Raw genomic sequence first — 24,681 nt, forward strand, 5'->3', positions numbered from 1 at the left:
GTCAACCTTTGGTTTTTTAAAATCTTTTTAGTTCCAAAATCTTAAATTATAATCTGGGATTTGTGTCGGATTTTGCAAATACATGGTTAATTCATCATTCTTTTTTTTTAGTGTGGATCATAAAACAAGTAAGGAACTAAGACAGTATTTGGCAAATGTAGCTGAACAGTGTGAAACTGCTGCATCTGATCTGCCTTCTGTGATTATACTTGACAATCTGCACCATGCTGCCTCTCTTGGTGAAGTATTCAATGGATTTCTTAGTGCTAAATATGCCAAATGCCCATATATAATTGGTACAATGAATCAGGCGACTTGCTCAACCACTAACTTACAACTTCATCATAATTTCAGGTATTTTTATTAAAGGATAATATTACTCTGATTTTTGTTTTATTTATTATTTCTTATATATAGTTATACATTTTAGTCAATCTGATAATTATAAACTTATAAAAAAGGTGAAAGCTTACAAGATGTGGGTGTCCTGTAGCGCACCAGTAGGAACGCGAATACCAGAGACTGAATGCATGAAAACTGCATACATAAAAAAAATACAGCAATTAATGTATTAATACGAAATTAGTATCAGTGTGAAGATACTTCATACTGATAAAGATTATAGATCAGAAACTCATTCTACATAGAAATGACTTTGAATCAAATTAACTTAACCTGATATAATTAACATATTTTACATATGAAAAATTTACTAAGTAGTCTAACTATGAGGATCATTCAGTAATTAAATGGACAAACAGCTGTACAGCAAAAATGGTTTATTAAATAAATACAATATTTTTATATACGTTTCCACATAATCGCCACCAGCTTTACATTTGTCGCATCTTTTTACGAGTTTTCTTATCCCCCCAGCGAAGAATTCTTTACCTTGATCTCGAAGCCAGTTTTGTACTTTCTCTTTATCTATTTGTTGTCGTTGAACTTGATGCTACACAAAGCTTGTTTCATCAGACCAAACGTTCCCCCCATTTATGTCACTGACAGTATTACCATTATGCAGAAAAAAAAATCAACTCATTTGACAAGATATTAGCACTTGCATTTAAAAGATCTTGTTACTTTTTGGTCAAGTAAAAAGTATATTTTTAATAGTATTTGTTTAAATGGATTAACTCTGTTTTCACCATAAAAAGATCCACATATGTATTTGAAAGTAAATTGTGGCATTTCTTAATATAATAATAATAAAGTTTTATTTGGTTTGTCATCTATACAAAGATAGATAATATTAAATAAATTAGATTTTAAGGACACAAACAAACTTGTTTCTATCAAAAGTTAAGTTTGCTTTCTATAATTATTAGGAGCAAGTATAAAAATCAAAAATAAATCAAATTTTTTCTGTAAAATAAATACCAGTAATATAATTTTATTAATAAACAACTGAATAATGTATTATGACATTGAATTTCTGTATTAAACATAAACATTTCTTAATATACTTCAAATGCAGCCAGATTGAAGAATGTAAGGTTGCAACTAGTTTCTAATAACTAACAATAAGTTGTTACATTATTACCTTTCAGACTGTAAACTCTTCAGGAAAAAATACAGAACAGATTTAATTTTGTCATATTTCTTATGCCCTTTATCTGATCTGTTTGAAAAAGTGTTCTGAATAGGACACGTATTCAGTCATGCTAAGTGCAGAATTGTTTAGCTTTTCAATAAAATAAGCATGAAAAGTTTAAATAAAACAAGCATTAACATTTTCTTTTAGATCAGTATGTTTATTTATCATAATTAACCAGACATCCAACTGAATGTAATTATCCTTAAAAGTTAATGGATAGTAGGTTTAGCTTACATCTCCAGTTTTAATGGATAAAAGAAAATAATTTACCTATGTACTGAAAATTCCATATTTTATGATTTATTAAAACTTTTTTTTAGTGATATTTGGTGGAAAACAGTAGCATAGATGAAATTTGACATATTAATCAATCAACTTCTGCCCATTGTATTGTATTCTATCAGCCCAAGTTTCCTAAACTTCATTTAATGAATTATAGATAAATCTAATAGATAAATCAAGTTTACTCCATTTGTTACATTAAATTGCATTATTGATCAGTGATGGATTCAGTAAAGAATCAATCAATCCTTCACTGATTTTAATCTCTTTGCTTCTTATATTCAGGAAAGCCTCTTTTGTTTCCTGGCCTCTTTATACTTGTTTTAACAAGTTAGCAGGTTTTCATATTAGTTAATGGACACTGTTTCCTTGTAATTCACATGTGTTTTTTTTCACATGCAGATAATATTTTTTGAGTTTTAATTTGAGAAAATTATTATGTTTTAAATATATTTGTCATTATAACTCTATAATAGATTTTTAATGGACTTTTACTGTCAAATTATTATCACTGATGGAATAATTGATTAATTAAAAACTGGTGCAGTAGGCGCCTCAGCCGCTATTCTGGGCTTTTGGGCAACCCTAGATGAGAGTCCTGGGACAGTTTCACATGGGTATAGAGTCCCTACCCTACTTACTAACTTCCGACAAGAAGTAGCTACCTGCCTGAAGTTGGCAGCACGGTCCCACGTGTAGAATAAGGACAACTAACCTAATTCCACTCATAGAGGGATTTCACCGATAGACTTATCAAACCATCAAGAACAACACTCCTTAATACTTCAGTTTTGCTCTTCATATTTCACTCTGTAATCATTAATTAACATGTTTCCTAAGTATCTATTGCTTTACTTGTTCAATTTCTTTTGTGTTTATGTCTATTGGCTTATTGTTTCTTATCCTTAATTTTGTTTTCTAATATTCATTTTCATACCATACTCTCATAATTTCTTCTAATTTTAAGATCATCAGTTGAAGTTCTACTGCTTCTAAAAATACCATGTCATCTTTGAATCCTATCCAGTTTATTTTCCTTCTTCATATATATTTCCTCTCACCCTCATTGGATATTTTTGATCATATTTCCAACTCTTCAATTTACATATAAACAAGGTTGGGGGTATGCATGAACAAAATACTTTTAAAATTCAAGTGTTTTCAAAGTGTTTTAAAAGCATTTTTTTTTAATGTCAGGCATTTCTTTAGTGTATAACAACAACCTACACCTTGGTGAATTTGAAATAACTTACAATGAAGTGACCAAATTTGTGATAGTTATTTGTTGATGTGATAATTTATTTACACAAATGCAGTATAAATAGTGCTAAAGTATTGCATTATATTGTAATTTTAAAGTTTCTTTTGTGTTTTTAGAATGTTACTTATCTATTTGTTCAGGTGGGTATTGTGTGCTAATCATATGGAACCAGTTAAAGGATTTTTAGGAAGATATCTTAGAAGACGTTTGATTGAGGCTGAATGTCGAGCTGGATGTCGTAGTAATGATTTAGCACGTACAGTTGATTGGATACCAAGAGTTTGGCAACATTTGAATCAGTTCCTAGAAGCACACAGTTCATCTGATGTCACTATTGGTATGCTTTTTAAAAGTTTAAAAGTTTTTAGTTTAAATCGCAGTTAAATATTTTATTCCTATTACTATTAAAGTTATTGTACAAAATAAATTTTCTGTTGGTTTAAACGTATTTTACCCACGGATTATTACAATCCATTATTTTTTAAGTTCATTTTATTCTTAGATCTAATGTAAATTTTTTTATATTTTAATCTAATGTATACAACACTGTTTAATTAGAGTTGTCAGGATTGGAAGCTTTTTTAATTCTGTTGACTCAGGAAAGTAACAGTTTGTGTTAATATGAATTAATATTTTGTTAGTAATACTACTAAACTTCTGTCAGAGATAAAAGAGAAATCTTAAAATTTTTGTAAGTTTATTTTTTAAATAATTTACTTATAAACATATTGCTTTTAAACAATTACTATATGTACTCTCCTGTTAGATTTATAGTTTATAATACTTTAATGTTTACAGATGTAAAACTTAACATAAAGATAAAGGAAAACATATACTACATGAATACCTTTCTTAATTATTATTTGTATTATTAAGAAGAATGAGGGTTTACCCCAATACCTTTTATATAGTCAGTATGTAGGCTAACTGTGCAGCCAACAGATAGAAAATAGGGTCCTTGGGTTGTACTATAGACAGCTCTTGGCCTGACCTATTCTACAAAACCAAAAATAGGATAGAAGAATATCAAGAATAAAAAAAAGAGGGTGAATGGTGAAAAAGGCTAATATAATTGTAACAACTTTGGTACAAAACAAAACAATCACTCATATTGGAAAGCCCCATTCAGTTAATATAATCTTTCAGGTAATAAAATTTTTTATACATAAATTTATATATAAATAAATATATATAATATAAATTTATATATAAATTTTTTATATCAAGAATAAAAAAAAGAGGGTGAATGGTGAAAAAGGCTAATATAATTGTAACAACTTCGGTACAAAACAAAACAATCACTCATATTGGAAAGCCCCATTCAGTTAATATAATCTTTCAGGTAATAGGAGCAGCACATTACTGATCAATGATTTTTACGTTAAGCAACTTAATATATATTGCAGCAAAAATTTATCTACTTCCAGAAATTGAAAAAGAGCAGTCCAAAAACAGGTACATGGTTCCTAAAGGAACTACCTCTCCGCCCACCTTTGGAATCATGTAGCATGTGGAAGTAAACTGAAAAATTAACCATACAGTAAAATCCCAACTTGAGATGTAATGAACATTATTGTACCATTGCTATGTTCTTAATGAAATGAATCTCGAGTAATGAGTTTTCTGTATCCCATATATTAATGGAGTTTGGTTTAAGATAGCTTTGTCTTTTATTACTTTCTCAACAAATATATTTAGAATAGCTCTTAAAAAGGAAAGTTTGGTGATCATCTCAGTAATGGGGTATTGCATTTTTTTTTTACAAATCTAAGTTTTAGGGTCTTTCATATAGACCAAAAAAACTTAAGTTTATATGTGTGTCGCATTGCTTTTAACCTTATATCTCAGGATTGACCAAACCGATTTTTTTCAAATTTGGCTCAAATATTTATATATGCGAGGCATTGATCTTATTATTTTTTTTCCAAAATTCATTAAGAGAGTGGTAGATATTACTAAAAAATTAATTTTCATTTTCTTCAGAGGTATTTTAGAGAAAACCTTATTAAAGCATTTGCTACCTACAATGGATATATAAATAACTAAAAAAAATTAAATCGATCCCTGTCTCTTAAAATCGATATATATATATTTTTAAAAGTTTTATATACACGTCATGTTTAGAGCTCTCAAGAAATGTCTACAACCTTTTTTTTAATTATAGGCCCCAAACCTAAAATGCAGAAAGCTATTTTAAAAATTTTATTATTTTAGCCTTTATTGATTTGGTGGGGGAGGGTGTTAGATTAGAGAAAAATTTACTTAAGCGAATTTGTTAAGCTTAACCTATGTATGGATATTTTCAGAAAACTTTTTCTTAAAATTTATTCCTCACTAAAAGATAAATATTGTTTTCTGGCTCTGACTTTTAATTTGTATTATTAGCAAGGAAAGTCATGCAGCTTTTTTAAAATTGAAGTTAAATATGGATGTGAATACTTTAATCAAAATAATCACTTATATTATCAATATATGATAGTTTGATCCTGTTTTACTTTTATTTTATATTTTGTGATCTCATACATATTTGTATAATTTAAAATCTTATAATTTTTTTTTTTAGGTCCAAGGTTGTTCCTTTCATGTCCTATGGACAGTGATGGTTCACAAGTATGGTTTACAGATCTGTGGAATTATTCATTAGTTCCTTATCTGTTAGAAGCAGTTAGAGAAGGACTTCAATTATATGGGCGCAGAGCTCCATGGGAAGATCCTAGTCAGTTCATTACTCAAACATACCCGTGGACCCAAGAACCTATTCATGGTGGTGCTGATTCTCTTATAAGGTAAATTTTAAAGCTATTTATTTCTATTTTATAGTGATGAATTATGATAACTGCTTTCTAGAAATTCTGTTATGTTACGACCTTTTTTCCATTAAATATTTTTTAAATTGTTTTTGATCCTTTCAGTTTGATAAAATGACAATTTGCAAAATTTGATGATCCAATATTGAATCAGATACTTAAAACAATTATGTACCTTTTTTTTAATATTATTGAATGTGCTTCTAAATTTACAACGTTTTTCTTTGATAATTATTATATAAATAATATTCTTTTTCTCAACAGGTTAAGACCAGAAGATGTTGGGTATGATTTACAAAGTGCAGGTGGAAGTCAGGGTGTTGGTGGCAACAGTATTAAATCTTTAAGTTCTACTCAAAGTGATACTGATGGAGATCCTTTGGTAAGATTTGTTATTTATAAGTAATTATTATTCTCATAAAATTTTGATTAATAAACATTCTTTTTTTCTAAATATCTGATTGTTTAAAAAATAACAACATGCATATTATTAATTTTTCCTCCTTTTGTTTTTTACAGCTTAATATGTTGATGAGGCTTCAAGAGGCAGCAAATTATTCAAGTCCCCACAGTAATGATTCTGATTCAAATACTAACAATTCAGACAATATTAACAACTCAGGGGTTGAATCTACTCTTTAGTTCCAGGTAATTATTATTGTTTACGTTTATTTTATTGTGTATTGTAAACAGTATGTAAGACTTCTGTATCGGCTGGCTTTAACATAGAGACCGACTTTAGGAACTAGTAATTTGGATATTTCTTTCACCAAACATCACTATTAAAAACATAGAGCAGGAATTACTGGGTTCATGTATTGGCAGTTACTGTTATTACAATGATTTTAAGAAGAGTAGAAAATATGTGAAAGTATTATTTCCAAAACAAGTTAAAGGAATTATTTTTTATAAAAACTTTAAAAATTTGGCATACTAGAAAATGAAAAATTTCAAAAAAGGATAGTAATTTATTACAAGTGTACACCATTTTTGATAAAAAGAATTACATTCATAGTCTGTACAAAATGTTTCAGAGAGATAAAACTAAAAACAGAACTGGCGCAATCTCATGGGAGGTTGTTGAGAGAAGCCTTGCAAAGCTCATTCAGTTTGGGTTAGCTGTTTGTGGTTTTTTTATATGTTTCTGTAAAAGTATTTTTGTGGTTATTGAATTTAAAAAAAATGGAACAGCATTTGAACATAAACTGGTTTTTTTTTTTTTTTGAAAAAAGTGTAACAGAATTGAATTGAAATCACCACACATGGTGATGAAGCTATGTCTCATTCGTGTGGTTTGCTTGTTTTTTATAGGGTGACCCGGTAACCACCTGTAGCAATGAAAATGTCTAACATGTTGATTACTGCTGTTGTGTATCAAGATGTCCTGAAACATTTATTAGAACGAATTCATCTCAAGCGACAGCGTTTTCATAAAACCAAGGATTGTAGTCTTCTTCATGACAATGCATCAGTTCACACAGCCATCATTGTAAAGCAGTTTTTGGCCAAACTGGTGACAGTGCTGAACCACCCCCATACTCACTAGATATAGTCCCTGCAGACTATTTTCTATTTCCTACAGTCAAGCTGCCCATGAAAGGCTGGTCAAAGGAAGCTCGCATAGGGAGGTTGAACTCTGAGCCACTGGGGCTTGCAGAATGCTCAAGCTGTGGGGTCATCAACACAAGATGACATTTAGCCTGGGAAAGACCACGATGATGCTCTTCAAAGGCCATTTGGCAGTGAGTCGGCCTGTCCACGTTTTGATGGCAGGCCAGCGTATAAAGTATGTTCAGGTTCAAAGGTACTTTGGGGCGTTTCTTGATGAGAAACAACAATTTAAGAAGCACCTTCAATATATCACAGAGAGGGCCTGAAATGCCTTCTTCAGTATGCAATGTATGGTCAATCCTGATTGGGGTCTTAACTTTAAGACCATAAGCATCCTTTATAAAGGCGTGTGCAAGGCTATTATGCTGTACACAGCACCTGTTTGCCTTCTTCAGTATGCAATGTGTGGTCAATCCTGATTGGGGTCTTAACTTTAAGACCATAAGCATCCTTTATAAAGGCGTGTGCAAGGCTATTATGCTGTACACGGCACCTGTTTGGGCAGATAGGCTAAAATACCTGAGAAGCAGCAATGGTGTGCTGCTAAGAAGTTCGGTGAGTTGACTTCGAATAAAGTTTAAAAAATTGAATAACGTGGCAATGCCTTGTGACAGACAAGATGGGATGAGACAAATGGTGGGCATTATATGCATGATCTCTCTCCAAATGTTGGTTTGCAGGACGCTTCATGGGTGCATCCTAATTAATATGTGATGCAATTTCTTTACGGCCATGGTGCTTTTAGGAACAGACTGCAGAAATTTGACCTGGTAGATTCTGGGATGTGTCCTCAGTGTGGACAATTGGATGACACCTACCATGTTTTTTATGGGTGCTCGAAGTATGAGTTAATGCGTACAGAGACCATCTGTCAGGTTGATCTTATCGAGTTGGTGTTGGATCTCCATGTAAACTAGAGGAGCCAGGCCAAATGGGCAATAGTGGAGATTTTTGTAGTGTACTTAGCAAAGGAAAGGATTGCAGAGGGGATCTAGAGCTTTGCTTAGATTTCTCTTTTATTTTGTTTTTGTTGATGTTTTGTTTTATAAATTATGTTTTTGTTGTTGTCCTTTGTTTAGTTTCAATGTTACTGTGTGGTATTGTTCCGTGTAATATTTTTATGTTTCGTGTTGTGGGTTGAACTCACTTTTACCTTGTATGGGTAGGTATTTGAATTCCATTTTTTAGTTGGGTATTTTCAGTATTGCTTAAGACGCTATGAGATGTGTTTTGTTTTGAGTTCATTAAATAGTACTACACCAATGAGAATGTCACTCATGGCATTTGCATTGGTGGCATCCTGGCTGAGGCAGACTGGAATATTTCAGAAGCTGAGGTTTCGAAGATGACCTGTGGTAAAGCCCATAAGGGCTTGAAATGGAGGGGTTGGCGAAGGGTGTCTTCCCCTAAGGGGTCAGGATGTCCATGAAAGGGCAGCATTATAAGTCAATAGTTGCTAAAATATTACAATTATCTTAGGATGTTACAATCATTTTAAAGTGATTCAAAAAGAAGACTTCTCTAAGGCTTTTGAGACGACCTTTATAACAAATTTATGTTTATTACATTAAAGGGAGACTATTTAGAAACTTAAATATGTAGCCTTGCTCTGGAACTTTTTGTATAGACTATGTACTTCAGAATACAACATTTTATAGAAAATTTTAGTTTTTTTAATGGTTAATTTTTCTCATAATTTTGAAGCTTGTGCGTGGGGAATATGATATAAAAAATTGTAGAATGCAGAATATGCAAGTCTGTCTAGAATTTGACCCAAAAATTTGTGAATAAAAGTTGGAAGCACTGCTGCTTACTTCTATATGGTGTCTGTTCAGCCATAATCGAATTCAAAGTGGATGTAAAACAACATCTGACTGCTGTAGGAACTGGCTTTTCATCAGTGATTTTTTTCACTGATATTTGAACTGTTGTCTCTGCTGAACTACTCAAAAATCATTTAAGTTACTTGAAAATAGGACCAAGCTGGAAGCTGCCATTTTGATTTTGAAGTGGGACCACCTTCCTTCCTACCACTCTGCAAAAGGGCATCAATAAACTCTGTTACGTGTAATAACCAAATGATTGTAAAACCAGTAACAATAGCATACTTTTGTGAAATTTAAGGAAACTTATAAAATGAGAAACGTTAAAAAAATGAAAAATTTGTTTGTGTAAGAAAAAAATATCTGATATAAGAATATGAGTGTTTCTATATCCCCTCTATTAGTCATCCTCCACCAGATTTCTCTTAATTGGGATTTCCTCTTCATCTTTGGCTTTCTAACTTTTAGTAATATACTGTTTTATCTTCATTCACTGTAGGAAAAATTTCTCCCCGATTTTATTAACTTAACTCCTCTCCATTTTCAGTTATCAATGAATGGAAAAAAAATCTTGACGTTTATAATTAAAGAAATAATACATTTTCTTAGTTTTATATTTTTTTAAATTTTATATTATAACCAATGTTGCTTTTACATTCCTTGGATGCGTATGGTAGAATTTTGGTAAATACTTCACTTAAAAGTTTTCATTGCACATTATCATATCTTAAGTAATTCATTGTTAAAAAAAAACCATATCATTTTTTATAAATTCTATTCAGTGGGTGAATGAATTAATTTTATTTTATTTATTTTATTATAGGTATTGTAAAAACTACAGTGAATTTAAAATTGCAAAATTATAGAACTACCTTCAACCTTCACATTTATTAGTCTTTCAAATTGTAATTAAATGGTAATTAATGTGTGCAAGGAGGTAGGTATAAAAAGAAGAAAAAAAATATATAAAAGTGTAACCTCAACCGTTACAGATAACTACATAAAGTAATTATTATATCTTTACATGAATATTATTTATTGTTAGTTATTTAACTTTATGACTTTTAGAAAACTATATGATATAGCTGTAATGTTAGAAAATAATAATATTTAATAGTATGCTGAAATATATGCATACTGGCTGACTAAATATAATTAACAATTTCTAACCAAATTCTATGATTGTGTTGGGTAAATATTTTGATAGGGGTTCATTAATAATAAAAGCAGCAGTGCATAATCTTCTAAGAAAGAAAATGAAGATTTCTTCTAAGTTTTATTTTTTTTTTTAATTTGTGATAATTCTTATTTTTAAAAACTTTTTACATTTAGTTCTAATGTTGACTCATTTTGAACAACCTTTACATGTCTGCTATGCTTGGCCTTATGCAGCAACTGTTAATCAGTTGTTAGACTGATATTCTTTATAACTCTTTAGGATTTTCATTAACATTATTTGTTTCATATAAGCAAATTTTTTTAATTTTTCTCCCCTGATTATAAACCCATTATTATAAAGTTATCATTTAACCAAAGAATTATATATAGTGAAATTATCAAACAAACTTCTATGAATACAATTTTTCACTAGTACTTTCAGTATTATTATGTACAATTAATATTGTTATAATTGTAATCTATTATTTAATTTTATCCATTTATCAGTTGTGTGATAAATGGATAAAATTTATCACACACACACACACATATATATATATACATACATAAAATCAGGCCAAAGTTTATGATTAGGTAGTTCATTTGTTTGTGTTAAACTTCTGTTAAATAATATTCTTTCATCATTAACAAACATTGTAGCCTTAAGATGTTAAGAGGGATTATATTAACAAAGAAAGTAAATTCAATATGTATTGATTTTTTTTTAAATTTTTATTAACACTATCAGTGCAGTTGTCATAGCCTGGTCATATTAAACTGGCTCCATTTTTCCTTCACTTCCATTTCGTGGCAGCAAAGTTTTTTGTTGTTTTAAGGTTTTTGCACAGAGTATGACTGTTCTTTGTGGTTTAGGTATTAATAAGTTTTCATTCTTTTTAGTTTGCTTTTTCTGTTTTTTCTAAATTGTACTATATCCAGCATTCCTTTGTAAAGGTTCATGTATTTCTCTTCAAACTTTTATTTGATTTACTAATTAAAATTACGTTATGTAAAAAATAAAATATGTACATTAAGTTGTAATTATCTTGTTGATTATTTATTATTTCCATGATTAAAATTAAATATATACCTTAAATCATTATATTTTTCACACAGTTAGAACAATATGTGCTAAATTAGCAAAATTCATAAAAAAAGATAATAAGTGAGAAAGGTAAATGATGTAAAGTAAGAAACCTTTGAATATGCTGTAATGACAGCATAGGTAGTGCTGTTATGTTGTCATTGCATAACATATGCCATATGGATGCCATTTTACTAATTGTTTTAGGTTATTTTGGATAAAAGTGTGCTCCAGAAAATAGCAGCATAAATAAATACAAAATATATATATATAAGTAGCACTGGGATAGATATTTTGTTTGTAATAGCAGCAATGAGAGTGTTAATATTTTTAATTATAAAATTAATCATAGTCGGACTCTTAAATAGTCCCAAATTCTTCAGTTAAACAATAAATTTTATGAACTTTATACATTTATTTGTGCTTGTATTTAGCTTTTTATACTGTTATTGATTTATATGATGAAGTATTTATACGTAATTTATTGTTAATTGAAAAAATAGTAAAACTAATAGTATACTGTCATAATTAAGATTATAGATCTGAGAATTATTAATAATCAGCCCAGGAATTATATATAATACTAAAAAATTAAAATTCACATTAATTTGTTACAGTTATTTACTGAAAAACATTCTAAACACTAAACTTATTTCTCTAAAGTTCGTATTGAAGAACATGAATTACAGTTAATGATTTGTGAAATGTTTAATCATAATTGTTATAGTCTTCTTGTCTGTATATCCTTTTCTGTATATTAATTATTTTTCTAAATGTTTTTTGTTTATGATCTATTATATTTCTATCACTTACAGGAAATAAGATGAGAGTATATGAAATTCCCCAAGCATGCAAAAAAAAAATATATATATATAATTTAAAATTGTTTTTAATTATTTGTAGGGGGGTATTTTTTGATTACATGTGAAATTGAGAGGAAATTAAAAAAATCTGATTTTTCTTAATTTATGGAATATTTATATGTTAATATAATGTAAAAGTACATCCTTTTTCTAAATGTTCTGTCTTTGGTTAAAATTATTTATAGAAAAAAATATTTCTGAATTATTTTGAGTAGATAAATTTATTAGTTATTTTTTAAGACTAATTTTCTACCTAAATTCACAATTTTTTCAAATTGCAAACAAAATTATTTGTATAGAAAATTAAAAATACTCTTAAAGGCATTTTTTTAAGAAAATTATGTTCTTCCAGAAAACTTTCAGAATTATCTTTTACTTTTTTCAGTTGTAACAAATAATTAATGTAATTTTAAATTTTGAATTAATTTTTAAAAATATTTTCCCTGGACTAATGACTACTGTGTTATTTGGATAATGTCTGCGTAGATAATGGAAGAATTATGTGAATAAATGTTTTACATTTCTGTACAATATTATAATAATATATCTATATTTATTACAGATAAGTACAAAGTGTATGTTATAGTGTAAGTGTAATTAAATAATTTTTATTACGTGTACAGTTAATTAATATCCAACCATTTTAACTATAAAAACTATTTGTATCATTACAGTTAAATGCATTGAAGCTAAACTTTAAATTTATGTTAATCTACATTTAAGAGATTTATTAAATATGTTATTTGTGAACATGTGTCTTTTAAAAGATTTTTTTTGTACCAACAGAAAACTACAAAACAGAAAGTTATGTTTTATTTCTATCTGTAGTGAATTGAGAATTATTGTGTAAATAATGATCCTCATTTTATTTGAATTTTATGTTTCTCTGCTAAGAGGATGGTTATTTTTATATCGCTGAAAATCTCATCGGTTTTTTTTTATTAAAAAAAAAATTATTAATTATATTATTCTGTAACTGCTGATTCTGACCCATTTTAGTTTGGTACTTTTATAACTTTTTGAATGACTCCTGACTAAACAGTATCTTTATTGACAATCAAGCAAAGAGTAATCAATAATGGTGCTAACCACATCTCCAATCTCTTATTATATAATTGGCTATAAGATGAATATGTGTAACCCGACTTCCCTAATCTTCAGCTTGGCAACATTGGTTTGGGCATTAACTGTGCAATTGCATAGATTAAACATTTTATATCGTGTATTTATGAAAATCCTATTATTCAGTGATATGAAATTCTATTTAGAATATTGATTGAATGTTTCAAAAGATTCAGATATGTTCATAGTGTTTAATCCATGAATATTTGCCATCATTTGGTAACAAATGATTCCAAATATGATTGTTCAAAATTTTTTGAAAAAAATAATTAAACAACTTGTGTAATTTATGGTAAGAGATTTAGAAAATGGATTGGGTTATTCATAATTGTTAAACACCATTAACCTAGAATTTGGTATCTGTATGAATATTTCAATTGCCTTGAACACAAGCTTTTTATCATTGTTATACATGAATATTCTCACTGTTGCCTTTTCTCTTTTGTAAACAAATGTATTTATTTTGTTTATCCATTATGAGTAGAGGTAATCTATATGATAATTGTTTCTCAACAGAAGGCGGTGTACAGTGTTATGTTGCTTAACACTTGTCACTCTCAGTGATGGCTGTGATGCAACTGAGGTACAAGAGATATAGCTGCTTTCGTTCAGATTAATAGTGTTCACAGTATAGTCAGCCGATCTTTTTGGCATAAAATGCTTGAAAATGACAATGCCAGTCTCAGGAGTGACTTTTGTCTCATGTCAGGTTGCTTATCATTTTTTTTTGGTTTTATATATGTATAAAAATGTCATCTTTTATACAAAAAATTATAAAAAAAAGAATTAAAAAAACTGTAAACCATTAGGACAATTTTGTAAGTTACCATTAAAACTCAGCAAAGATAAACCCAGCAGTTAAAAGTCAAGGATAACCATCTGATGTAGCAGTGACATATTAACAGAATCAGAATGTTAAAGGTAATAAGAATGTATAAAAATACAGTAGACACTCTTTTAATCTGTCCTATTTGAACCAAATAAAATAAATGATTATATTAAACAGAAAATTAAACCAGAATAAATATAAATTGGTGATACTCTAATAATGAAGTAGTTTTTAAAAACTTGTATTTTAATTAATAGTTTATTGTATTTTGTATCACTAAATTAATTTCAAGTATACAGATAGAATATTCTGTATCATTCTTGAATATTCTTTGAAGGTTCCCTTCAAAGGGAAACACTGTATTTCATCAATTGAGTTGATTTTTTTTGTACATTGGCAGTACTGTCAGTGATGCACATGTTAATTTTAAGTTTTGGTCTTGGGTCATCCAATTGGCATTTCAGTCATTATTGCAAGCTAGCAAAAAGATCAGTTCTCTTAAAAAATCATTGGCCTGTTTCAAGATATGTATGGAAGGTGGAAGTGCCTAGTCAGCCATAAGATGCCTGCGCAGTAGCGATAGTAGAAATGTTTCATCAACAGTTAAGGAAAGATCAGAAGACATTTATTATTTAGGTAGAATCTATTGGGAACTGGGCAAGATTATAAACGGCTGGATCCTTGTATAATTAATGTTTGCTTAATCTATTGACCAATTTATATAAGCACTTAGCACTTTGAAAATTAAAGGTTTAAAGTAAGAATAAAATACCATTGTCAGGAAATGACATTTAATAAATTGGTTTCCATAAATCATCTAAGTTGAACATATGCTAGGTGAAGAAGTACTTTTATTGGGTAATATTAATATTTTGTAATAATGACAATTGCTATTAATGCCTATTAAAAAAAAGGAAAATATTTTTTCATTGTTATTTTGTTTAATTATGATAGCCATAGAGTTGGTTAATAAATAAATAAAAAAATTAATGTAATGAAAAAGAGCTGAAAATGAAAATATTAGGTTTATATGTTTTTTCTTAAAATAATAAATGTCATAATTTTGTGAATCCTTGAATTTCTTAACTCCCGACAACTTTGTTATAAATAATAATAGTCAAGAATGGTGAAAATAATATGATGAAAGTAATTTTTCTTCTGTTTTTGTTAGAAAATTAAATATTTTTCTGATTGTAAGAATTAATTAAAAATAGCCCTGTAGTATACCAGGGTTATGCATCCTTAAAGGTTGGTGTTCATCTTAAATGCTTAAGTCTGTTTAGTTTTTGTTTGTATCTATTTATTTATATATCGATTCACTTAAATTATAAATAAGATTTTTTTACACCATGTAGAACCTTATACTTATAAACAATGCATAAATCTAAAAAAAAAAAAAAAAAAACATTTCTTTAGCATTGTAAATATCAAAGGTGTACAGTAATTTTATTCGGATAATTTATTCCAATTTTCTAGTATAGAAATACTAAGTTGCTAAACCAAATGCGTATATATAAAAATATTTTGTAAACTATCATGACAAATTATATAGTTCCATATATTATTGATCTAGGTGATAAATTACTTATAATAAATAATTGATTTACATAAATGCTATCCTTTGAATAAGCAAATTTAAACCAATTCAATTTAGGTCATATATTGGAGTTAGTCTACTGTTATTGTTTTTTTATCATTACATTATATTTTGTAATATATACCAAAGATAAATTAAGTAATTACATAAATTCATTTGAAACACTAGTATATTATATACATTCTAATGTTTGCTAACATTAGTGTGTTATATAATATTTCTTTCAGTATGATTTACAAGTTTATTAATGTATTATAATGTAAAAGAGCTTTCTAGCCATGCTGCCTGTATTTAAAAAAAAATCATAATGCAATTACATCATCATTAGTAGACTGTAATAGAATATACTAAAAATAAATAAAATATTGAAAGGAAAAATATAAATAAGTTTTTTATATACTTTTTCTAAATATATAATAGTGCAGATAAATTTAGTCCATAGAATTTAGTTTAAAAAACTTTAAGGAATTTATTGTAGTTAACGATTAAAAAGTTCTAAGATGAACAATTTTAATTGCAATTTACAGGTTGTGTGTGTAAAGACAACAATAAATACTTATCTTCCAGGCATTTGTATAATATTTTATACTATTTATATTTATTTAATTCTTCTTTTGGAAAGGATTATATGTAATAAGATTTGTAAGATATAAGGTTTTTATAAGGTAAAAGGTGTTTTTAATCATAATGTAAAAAAAACAAATTCTTTTTTAATTGATTTATTATGTATATTGCTTATATAAATATAAGTTTTTACATTACTTAAGATTTTATTATATATTTATACATTAATCTCAGCCTTATATTTGGCCTTTCAATTGCATACATTTATATTTAAAGGTTTTTGCTCATTGAACTGTTATCCTAGAATTATATTATACCTGTAATAAAAAAAAATTCTTAATGCCAAAATAAATTTGTTATATATTTATGTATTAATTTTAGTGAGGTTTTTTTTTTAATATGTATGTATACACTTTCCAACTATTTCTTGTTATTATTATTGTTTGTTGACCTCTGTGGTGGGAGTGGTAATACCTTTCATCTGATCTGAAAAGTTCTGGATCTTAAAATTAATTGTTGAAGTGTATGGTAGGATTTTCATTAAAATTATTTTAATTATTTAAAATTAAAACATACTTATGGATGAGCAAATGACAATAGAATTAAGGTAAAGTTACAAGTATTAGCTTAGATTTAACAAGATTTTTTTTTTTTTTTTATTATATATTGATTGCGATTATATTCTATATTATTATAAGTACAATTATTAGTTATAATTTATATTAATTGTATACTTTTTAAGAAAAATTTCATATTTTTGAGTTGTTTCCTAAGGTATATTCAAATGAAATTATAGAGATTTAGGTTTTAGGTACTTCAGTTAAGTTGATGTGTTAACAATGACTGGTATAGTCGCCCTAGGAAGTTAACCGATGTATATGAATGACGTACATACATGAATTGCATGTACATTCGTGCACATGACATGATACTTCTTTGTATTCTTTAATAGTTAAAAAAAAACTAATTATTTTTTTTATGTTATGTATGCCATCATTTTTTAATTAAACTAAATTTAATTTAATTAAATCTCCTTGCCCACAATTTTAACAGCCTATGCATCAGTCACATATACGTTTTATAGTTACTATTTTCTTCCTTTCCCTATATTAGATAAGCAGGAACCACCTCCAAAGCGATGTGGTAGCGATCAAAATTATTTTAATTGTTCATTTTATGTTACTTTATGTTATAGAGGATAGTGAATCCAAATTTGAAGTCTAATTTGATCTAAAATTGGAGGAACATAGTCAAAAATGTGAAATAAAAATTTTAATGTATTTTTTTTACGTTTAACTCACGATATCATGGTCAAATACTAGTATTTCTCTTTGAAATTTTTATGATAACCTCAAGCAATTCTTCAAAAATCAAGACCCAACCAAAATTTCCAAAGCATTTTCCAGCCGAGTATTATAATTTTTTGAAAATTTTTCTTGCATTTTCATGAGTTTGCACATTCAATTGCAAAAGTTGAGTAACAAAGTTTCAAAATTAAAAATTTTATCTGTAAAGTATTAAAGTTTAAGATATGAAAAGATTTTTCAGAAAGTTTCAGCTCTTAATATGCCATAGAAAAAAGTTATAGAAAATTTAAAAAAATTTAAATTTGAAACTTTGTCTCAACTTTGCAATTGAATGTGCAAACTTATGAAAATGCCCTAACAATTTTCAAAAAATTATAAGCTCAGCCGTTAAATGCTGTGGAAATTTTGATCAGGTCTTTATTTTTGAAAAATTGCTTTAAATTTATATAAAAAATTTCAAAGAGAAATATTGATATTTGTCTCGAGATATTGTGAGTTGAACACAAAAAACATAATTTTTATTTTGCATTTTTGATTAAAAATGCATTTTGCACTATGTTCCCCCAATTTTAGATCAAATTGACTTCAGATTCAGATTAAGCATCCTTGAAAACATAAAGTATAAAGTATGATCAGAACTGGCGATTAGAACAACTTGATCGCTTTTTCATGTTCCTATGTGACTTTGGGAGTGTCCTGCCTGCCTATATTGTATGTATCTCCTCCTCTACTTCAAATTTGTTGCCCTAGACTATATTTTGAACCAAGATACTTATTAGAGCCCCACCCATGATTTCATGTATATTGTATTTCCAAAACCTGTTGTACAGGTGTGTAGAGATATTTATGGCTATGGTTATTTCTCCTGACTGATTTGACTTAACCATTGCTGCCATTAGCTATTTCAAATAATACTAGCCAGATTCCTTTTCTCTCTTAGAATGATTCTGCATTAGTCCAACGAAAACTATTAGTATTATCCTTCATCATGAAAGAACTACTTTTTAAAAAAATTAACAGCTACCACTTATTGGCTTAGTCAACATTCAGCCGCAATTCATGGTTTGAGACCTCTGTGATAAATTAATAGATTTTATATCATAGTGGGAAGAGCTGTATACCTCTTAAATGTATTTTTTTTAATTTAGAAAGGGCTAAGTACTTTTTCTAATTGAAATAAAACTTTTTTTTTTAGTCTGATTACACATATTATAACAGTTAATAATTCTATCATGTGTTCTTTATCACATGATATTTCCTTTAAGAAATATGTATTCATAGAAAAATTTTGTAGATATGTATAAAATAATGATTTATTAATGAAATATAAAAGTAAACTAAAGTAAATGGTAAGTAGGAACAATAACAGTTGCTGTATAAATTTCAGAATGCCACAGAAATATTATTATATTCGTATAGCTTAATGTAAAGCTTTTTATGTAAAATATATTGCTTGTCTAAAAACTACCCTCAAAATTGATTTAAGTTATGTGGTTTGTTTGGTTTAGAATTTATTTAAACTATGTAAATAATTTATTTTTAATAAAATAATAAGCGAAATAAAATTTTCAGATTAATAAGCATGCCTGTTGTTTCTGTATTCTTTTTTTAAATTGTACTTATGTATAGCAGTGCCTACCTAGTCAGCTTTGTATATAGTGTGCTTTTTCTTACTAAAAATACTGTTATATTACAATAAATAAATGTACTGTTAACATTTTTATGGCGTATTTTTTAGCTGCAAAAAAAAAATTGTTCAATGAAATTTATAAATATTTTTTCTTTTTTTTATATTAATATATTTATTCGAATATTTTGAATGAACAAAATGTGTAAATTAAATTTTAATGTGTATAATAAATGATATATATATGTATATTAATTTAATTTAATATTGTAGAGATAATATTTCAGTATCAGTTAATATTTTTTTTTTTGTATTAACACACACATACATATATGTATGTATAATTTATGTGTGAAATTAAGTTTATATATATAAATATATATATTGATGCCACAGTTGTTGACAATACAATAAATGTTATTAATTTGTCATAATTGTTATTTTTCTTATAAAATTTATTTAACACATTGCCAAAATTCTTTTTTATATAATAAAAAGAATCCTCTCCTTTGCCAATTAATTTGTTAGAAAAATTGGCTCTTTATAAAATACTAGCTGGTCAGGACTCGCTTTGTTCGCCCTTCCATCTGGACCTCTGCTGTTTTCTTTATCGTCATGGTTGTGAGATTAATACTGATAAATAATAATAATTTAGAGCCTGAAAAGCACTCTTTCTTTCATTATTTGTGTCGTTCTTGATGTAGAAGCTTAATACGCTTCTGCTGTAGGTAAAGCTACAGCTCAAGTCTTAGGTGTAGTAATAGTCAGCAGCTAAGTGAGAATCACATACTTCTACAGTTTCAGAAGATTGAGATACTCTCATTCTTTTAGCAGACTAAATAATAATAATAAAGGTTGTTTCTCTTTCTTGAAGGCATAGGGTTAATTGAATAAAAATCAGTAATTATACTGATCTTTTCATCAGTGAATACTGAAGTGTAAGTGAATAAAGAGCAAGTTATTTTTTTACATAATTACTTTCGTCACTATTTCTTTTACTTATTCAGTATTTATTGAAACTACACACAATTACTGATTTTTTTTTTCAGTACTTACTGGATAAGACGTGAATAAAACCATCAGTAATTACTGAATAATTTTTAAGTAATCCAAGACCCATACTGAAAATTTATACAGATAGAGAAACATGGCTGTTTTTATGAGAGTACGTAAAACTAAAAACTTTAGGGAACGTAAATATTTAAGTGACGATAGATACAGGGAACTGGTTCGTTTTGACCGGGAGGTGGTACAGTACTTAAAACTTTATTCTTAAAAGAAAGTAATGAAACTAGAGGTGGTGCTGTTAGTCCACAACGCAAGATGGAAGTATTTCTTAGATACATATCAGATCTGGGATTCCAAGATGATGTTGCCAAAGATTTTGGTATCTATAGAACTACAGTTATTAAAATATTTAATGATGTTCTTGAGAAAGTTACTTGTAAAGCTAACGATTGGATTCATTTCCCTCAAACCACGGATGAAGTTGCAGAAGCTAGAGAGAAATGGAGTAACCTGTTTAAAATGCTAAGTGTTATCGGAGCAGTTGATTGCACTCGCATAGAGATTAGAAAACTAAAAGCATTTGGTGATTCCTACATAAACAGGAAGGGCTATGTAAGCCTTAATGTGCAATTCACCTGCAATGCAGAAGAGAAAATAACGAGCGTTAAGCAGAATGGCCAGGCAGTATTTGCAAAGAAGTATCCAAATTAAATGGTGCTATTTGCCTTTTGGCAGATAGTGGTTATGGGATGGCCCCCTGGCTGCTTACTCCATTTAGTCCACCACAAACGAGAAGAAAGGATGATTTTTAATAAAATCCATGCTAAAGAAAGATTCACCATAGAGAGAGTATTCGGTCAAATAAAAATGCGATTCCCCATGGCAATCTAATTCGAGTGAAATTGAAAAACAATTCCTAAGATTGTTGTTGCTTGTACCACGTTGCACAATATAGAGAAAATGCGTAATGATACTTTTAATACAGAAGAAGGCCGATATCAAGAAAATGAATATGAAGAGGATTATGAAAACGCTGAAATCGACATCACAGAATTAGAGCTACGATGAAGAGGTCAAGCAAAGAGAAATGAAGTGTTGGTAATTTTGCAACAAATAATTTAAATTGTAACATTATTTTGTAAATCTTATTCATTCAATTTGTTCTGTATAATTTTATCTCTTAATTTAATAAAATAAAAGAATATCTAATAAATATTAAAAATGAAGAAAGAAACAAGGAAAAATTTAATGTACAGGTTTGGTTAGGTTGACCAGATCTGTACGTCTGTACATCACTAACCTCGATAACACCTGTTACTGAGGTGCACAGAAGCCTGTATATACTTTTACTTTTACTTTTTTTTGGGGGCATTTTCATGTAAAATATATTAAATTATCATTATTTTTTTAGGCAGGAAAGGTGGTACAGGAATGTTCTTTATTTCTATACTTAAATGACAACAATAAAACATTTATTTAATAAATTAATTCAGGACGACAAATTCTGATAAAAAGAAATTTATTTCTCCATCTATTGCTTGAGTTTGTTATTTTCTATTTCATTCTGCAATTGTTCCAGTTTCAAGTCCGGTCCTTTTTGTTGGGTTCTTATCAAGGCCAGTTGTTCGATAAAAACAAGTTGCTGCAATTCAGCAGTGGACAAAGCAGCCGATTTGTCTGTCTCAAAACTGTTTCTTTTTTTTCTATGGATTGCTCTTGCAGAGTCTGAAAGTTGGTCGGTACTTTCAGCCAATATGCTATTTGAAGGTGATGTTTCTGCATGTGCAGTGCTAGAGTCACGCTTTGGCTGTTTTGTGACAATGGCAACTGTAATCGCACCAGGTATTTTATTTACAGTTGGGTTCTCATATTTTTCCAGCAGTTCAATGAAATCTTTCTCCCATATTTTAATATTGATAGTTTTGTTACCGGTAGCTTTTTTATCAATCTTTTTTTTTTATTTCCGTTCTTAGGTTATTTAAGATCCTCTTAGGCTTTTCAAAGGAGATTGTTTCACCAATACTTTTCTCATACTCATTTTTATTTCTTTCCAGGCCTGTTCTTTTGAGGGTAATGACCAATGACCTGTTCAATACAACTGAATTCTTCTTAAGAGCATTAATACATGCAGCTCTACTGCATTCAGCTTTTGTTATATCAAACTGAGTTTCACTACTCTTATGTTTCGTTATCACTAGACATTTTTGGCCGAGCAGGATGAACTAATTACAAATATGAATAACTTTAGCAACAAAAATCCACTGACTAAAAGGTGGTACCAGATCAGCTTGGTAATGAACGTGTTGACACAGGTCCATGAGATGTGAATCATATAAGTAAATACTGAATATATTCTCTACACTACACGCAACTACTGATTTCTTTCAGTAATTACTGATCGGTAATAGCAAATGTTTATTCACAAAGATCGCAGTATTTATTATACTTAATCAGTATTTGTTATACTTGTCCAGTAATTACTGATTTTTATTCACTATGGCCATAGTTTTTTAACTTTTGACAATCCAATATCGACAGCCAAAATAAAAATAAATAAGCAAAGCATGTAAAAAAAATTGCAGATTAAACTAGTTAAAGCTAATTACAATAATAATAAATTATTAAATTATTTTGCAGTGCTGTTGGTATTCATGTTTTACTATTGATTGGAAGCCATGCATAAAGCACTTACAGTATGAATTTATTGTTAGAATCAAATGGGTATTGTTTTAATAAACTAAAACAATTATGTAAGAAAATATAATTCTGTTTTGGAGATAAAAATAGATAATCTACAGGATAGTGGGCAGCTTTGTCTGAGTCTAAAATAGGATCATCAGACTTATATTCCATTTCTGTACTTTTAAATGATTTTAGAAGAATATTATTAATTTTAGTTGCCTTGTCGTTTTGTGGAGTAAGAATAGCTCACTCAAGTACCAGTCCATAGACTTCTCTCTGATATATTCGTTATCATAGTATGTCTTTTCAGTGAGGTCCATGTTAAAACAGACACAAGATTTGCTGAAATTATAGTTTTTCTGTTGGTCCCTGGGAAATTTCTGTCGCCTATTAGCAGAAGCAATGAGAGTTCTTGAGCAGAGGAACTGCCTCCTAAACACACTCATGTTCTTGCTCTGAGATATAACTTTGTTATTTGTGGTCGCAAAGAGGACTTTATACATGCTTTGACCTTGTCAGCTTGAGTTCCCCTGGGTATTACAAGGAGTGTTAGAGGAAAATCACCTTCTGAAAGAATGTGACCATTCACATAATATTGTTGCCCCTGACGTCTTTTAAATGTTGTGTTAAAAGCTACAAAGCCACCTTTGTGTGCCATGGTATGTTTCTCTCACAATTAACTGACTGTCCTTTAAAGCCATGTTTCTTTATTTTTCATATGGCTGATTCTACATGAAGAAGATTAAATCCACAGACTTATGTATATGGATTGGAATCAAGCATGTGCAGTCTTACCACCTTCTAACAAAATTTCTCTGCAATTCCTTGAAGATGCAACTGCTAAAGTGATCCCACTTACACTTCTTAATTTTGCCAATACCAAATTAATAACAAGTCTTTCTAATACCACCTGGAGCGTCCAGGAAAAAGATTACCCGATTCAGTGTTACCAATAACTGATTCGTAAATAACATGCTGATTGTCTGTCGAACACTTCTTGTTCTGAACCATGATGACCAAGACGTTTCTGTCATGGCCTCTTCAGAAAATTGCCTTAATCTAGAGCTCTTTCCATTCTGACAGAACACTTTCCATTCTCCATATATCTTCAGAAAGATTGTCTGTCTATTTGCCATAAATTAACTGGGTAGGAAGCCCATCAAAACACTTACGTTACAACAAACAGTTCTCTTAATCTATGTGGAAAATCAGAAAGAGCAGCCTCTAACAAAGTGCTGATCCAATGGTTGTCATCTAGTAAAGATGACCCCATTCTCATCTTTACATACTTTACTATGCTTTACACGAGTTGAATAAAGTATATCATGGACAGCCTTTAGTTCAGCGAACGATGTTGGTCCTCAAACAACATGTAGCAACAGACGTAGATAATAACATTGAGTTTTTTTGGGTTGGACAGTGTAAACTCTTCCAAGGGCTCAACTGATTCTCACTTAAA

General features: G+C 28.9%; 2 protein-coding genes across 4 annotated transcripts in view; one reads left to right on the top strand and one right to left on the bottom strand.

Annotated features, from left to right (window-relative positions):
• The window catches only part of sick (sickie), a 944,125-nt gene extending 930,889 nt beyond the window's left edge, over positions 1–13,236 (top strand). For both annotated transcript variants that reach the window (XM_075371421.1, XM_075371422.1), the window contains 6 exons: positions 112–354; positions 3,281–3,477; positions 5,704–5,926; positions 6,212–6,329; positions 6,467–6,595; positions 10,205–13,236. In XM_075371421.1, coding sequence (XP_075227536.1) covers positions 112–354; positions 3,281–3,477; positions 5,704–5,926; positions 6,212–6,329; positions 6,467–6,589 — 904 coding nt within the window. In that variant the 3' untranslated portion in view covers positions 6,590–6,595; positions 10,205–13,236. The remainder of the gene's footprint in view (positions 1–111; positions 355–3,280; positions 3,478–5,703; positions 5,927–6,211; positions 6,330–6,466; positions 6,596–10,204) is intronic.
• The window catches only part of LOC142327996 (uncharacterized), a 69,945-nt gene continuing 45,764 nt past the window's right edge, over positions 501–24,681 (bottom strand). The window contains exon 5 of one of the 2 annotated variants that reach the window (XR_012757145.1): positions 501–537. The gene's annotated coding sequence lies outside the window, so the exon portion shown is untranslated. Of the gene's footprint in view, positions 538–16,751; positions 16,916–24,681 lie in introns of those variants that run through there. The other variant, XR_012757144.1, reaches the window with a different exon arrangement.

This window comes from Lycorma delicatula, chromosome 7 (assembly GCF_047948215.1).
Source record: "Lycorma delicatula isolate Av1 chromosome 7, ASM4794821v1, whole genome shotgun sequence".
In the NCBI taxonomy this organism is placed as follows: Eukaryota; Metazoa; Arthropoda; class Insecta; order Hemiptera; family Fulgoridae; genus Lycorma; species Lycorma delicatula.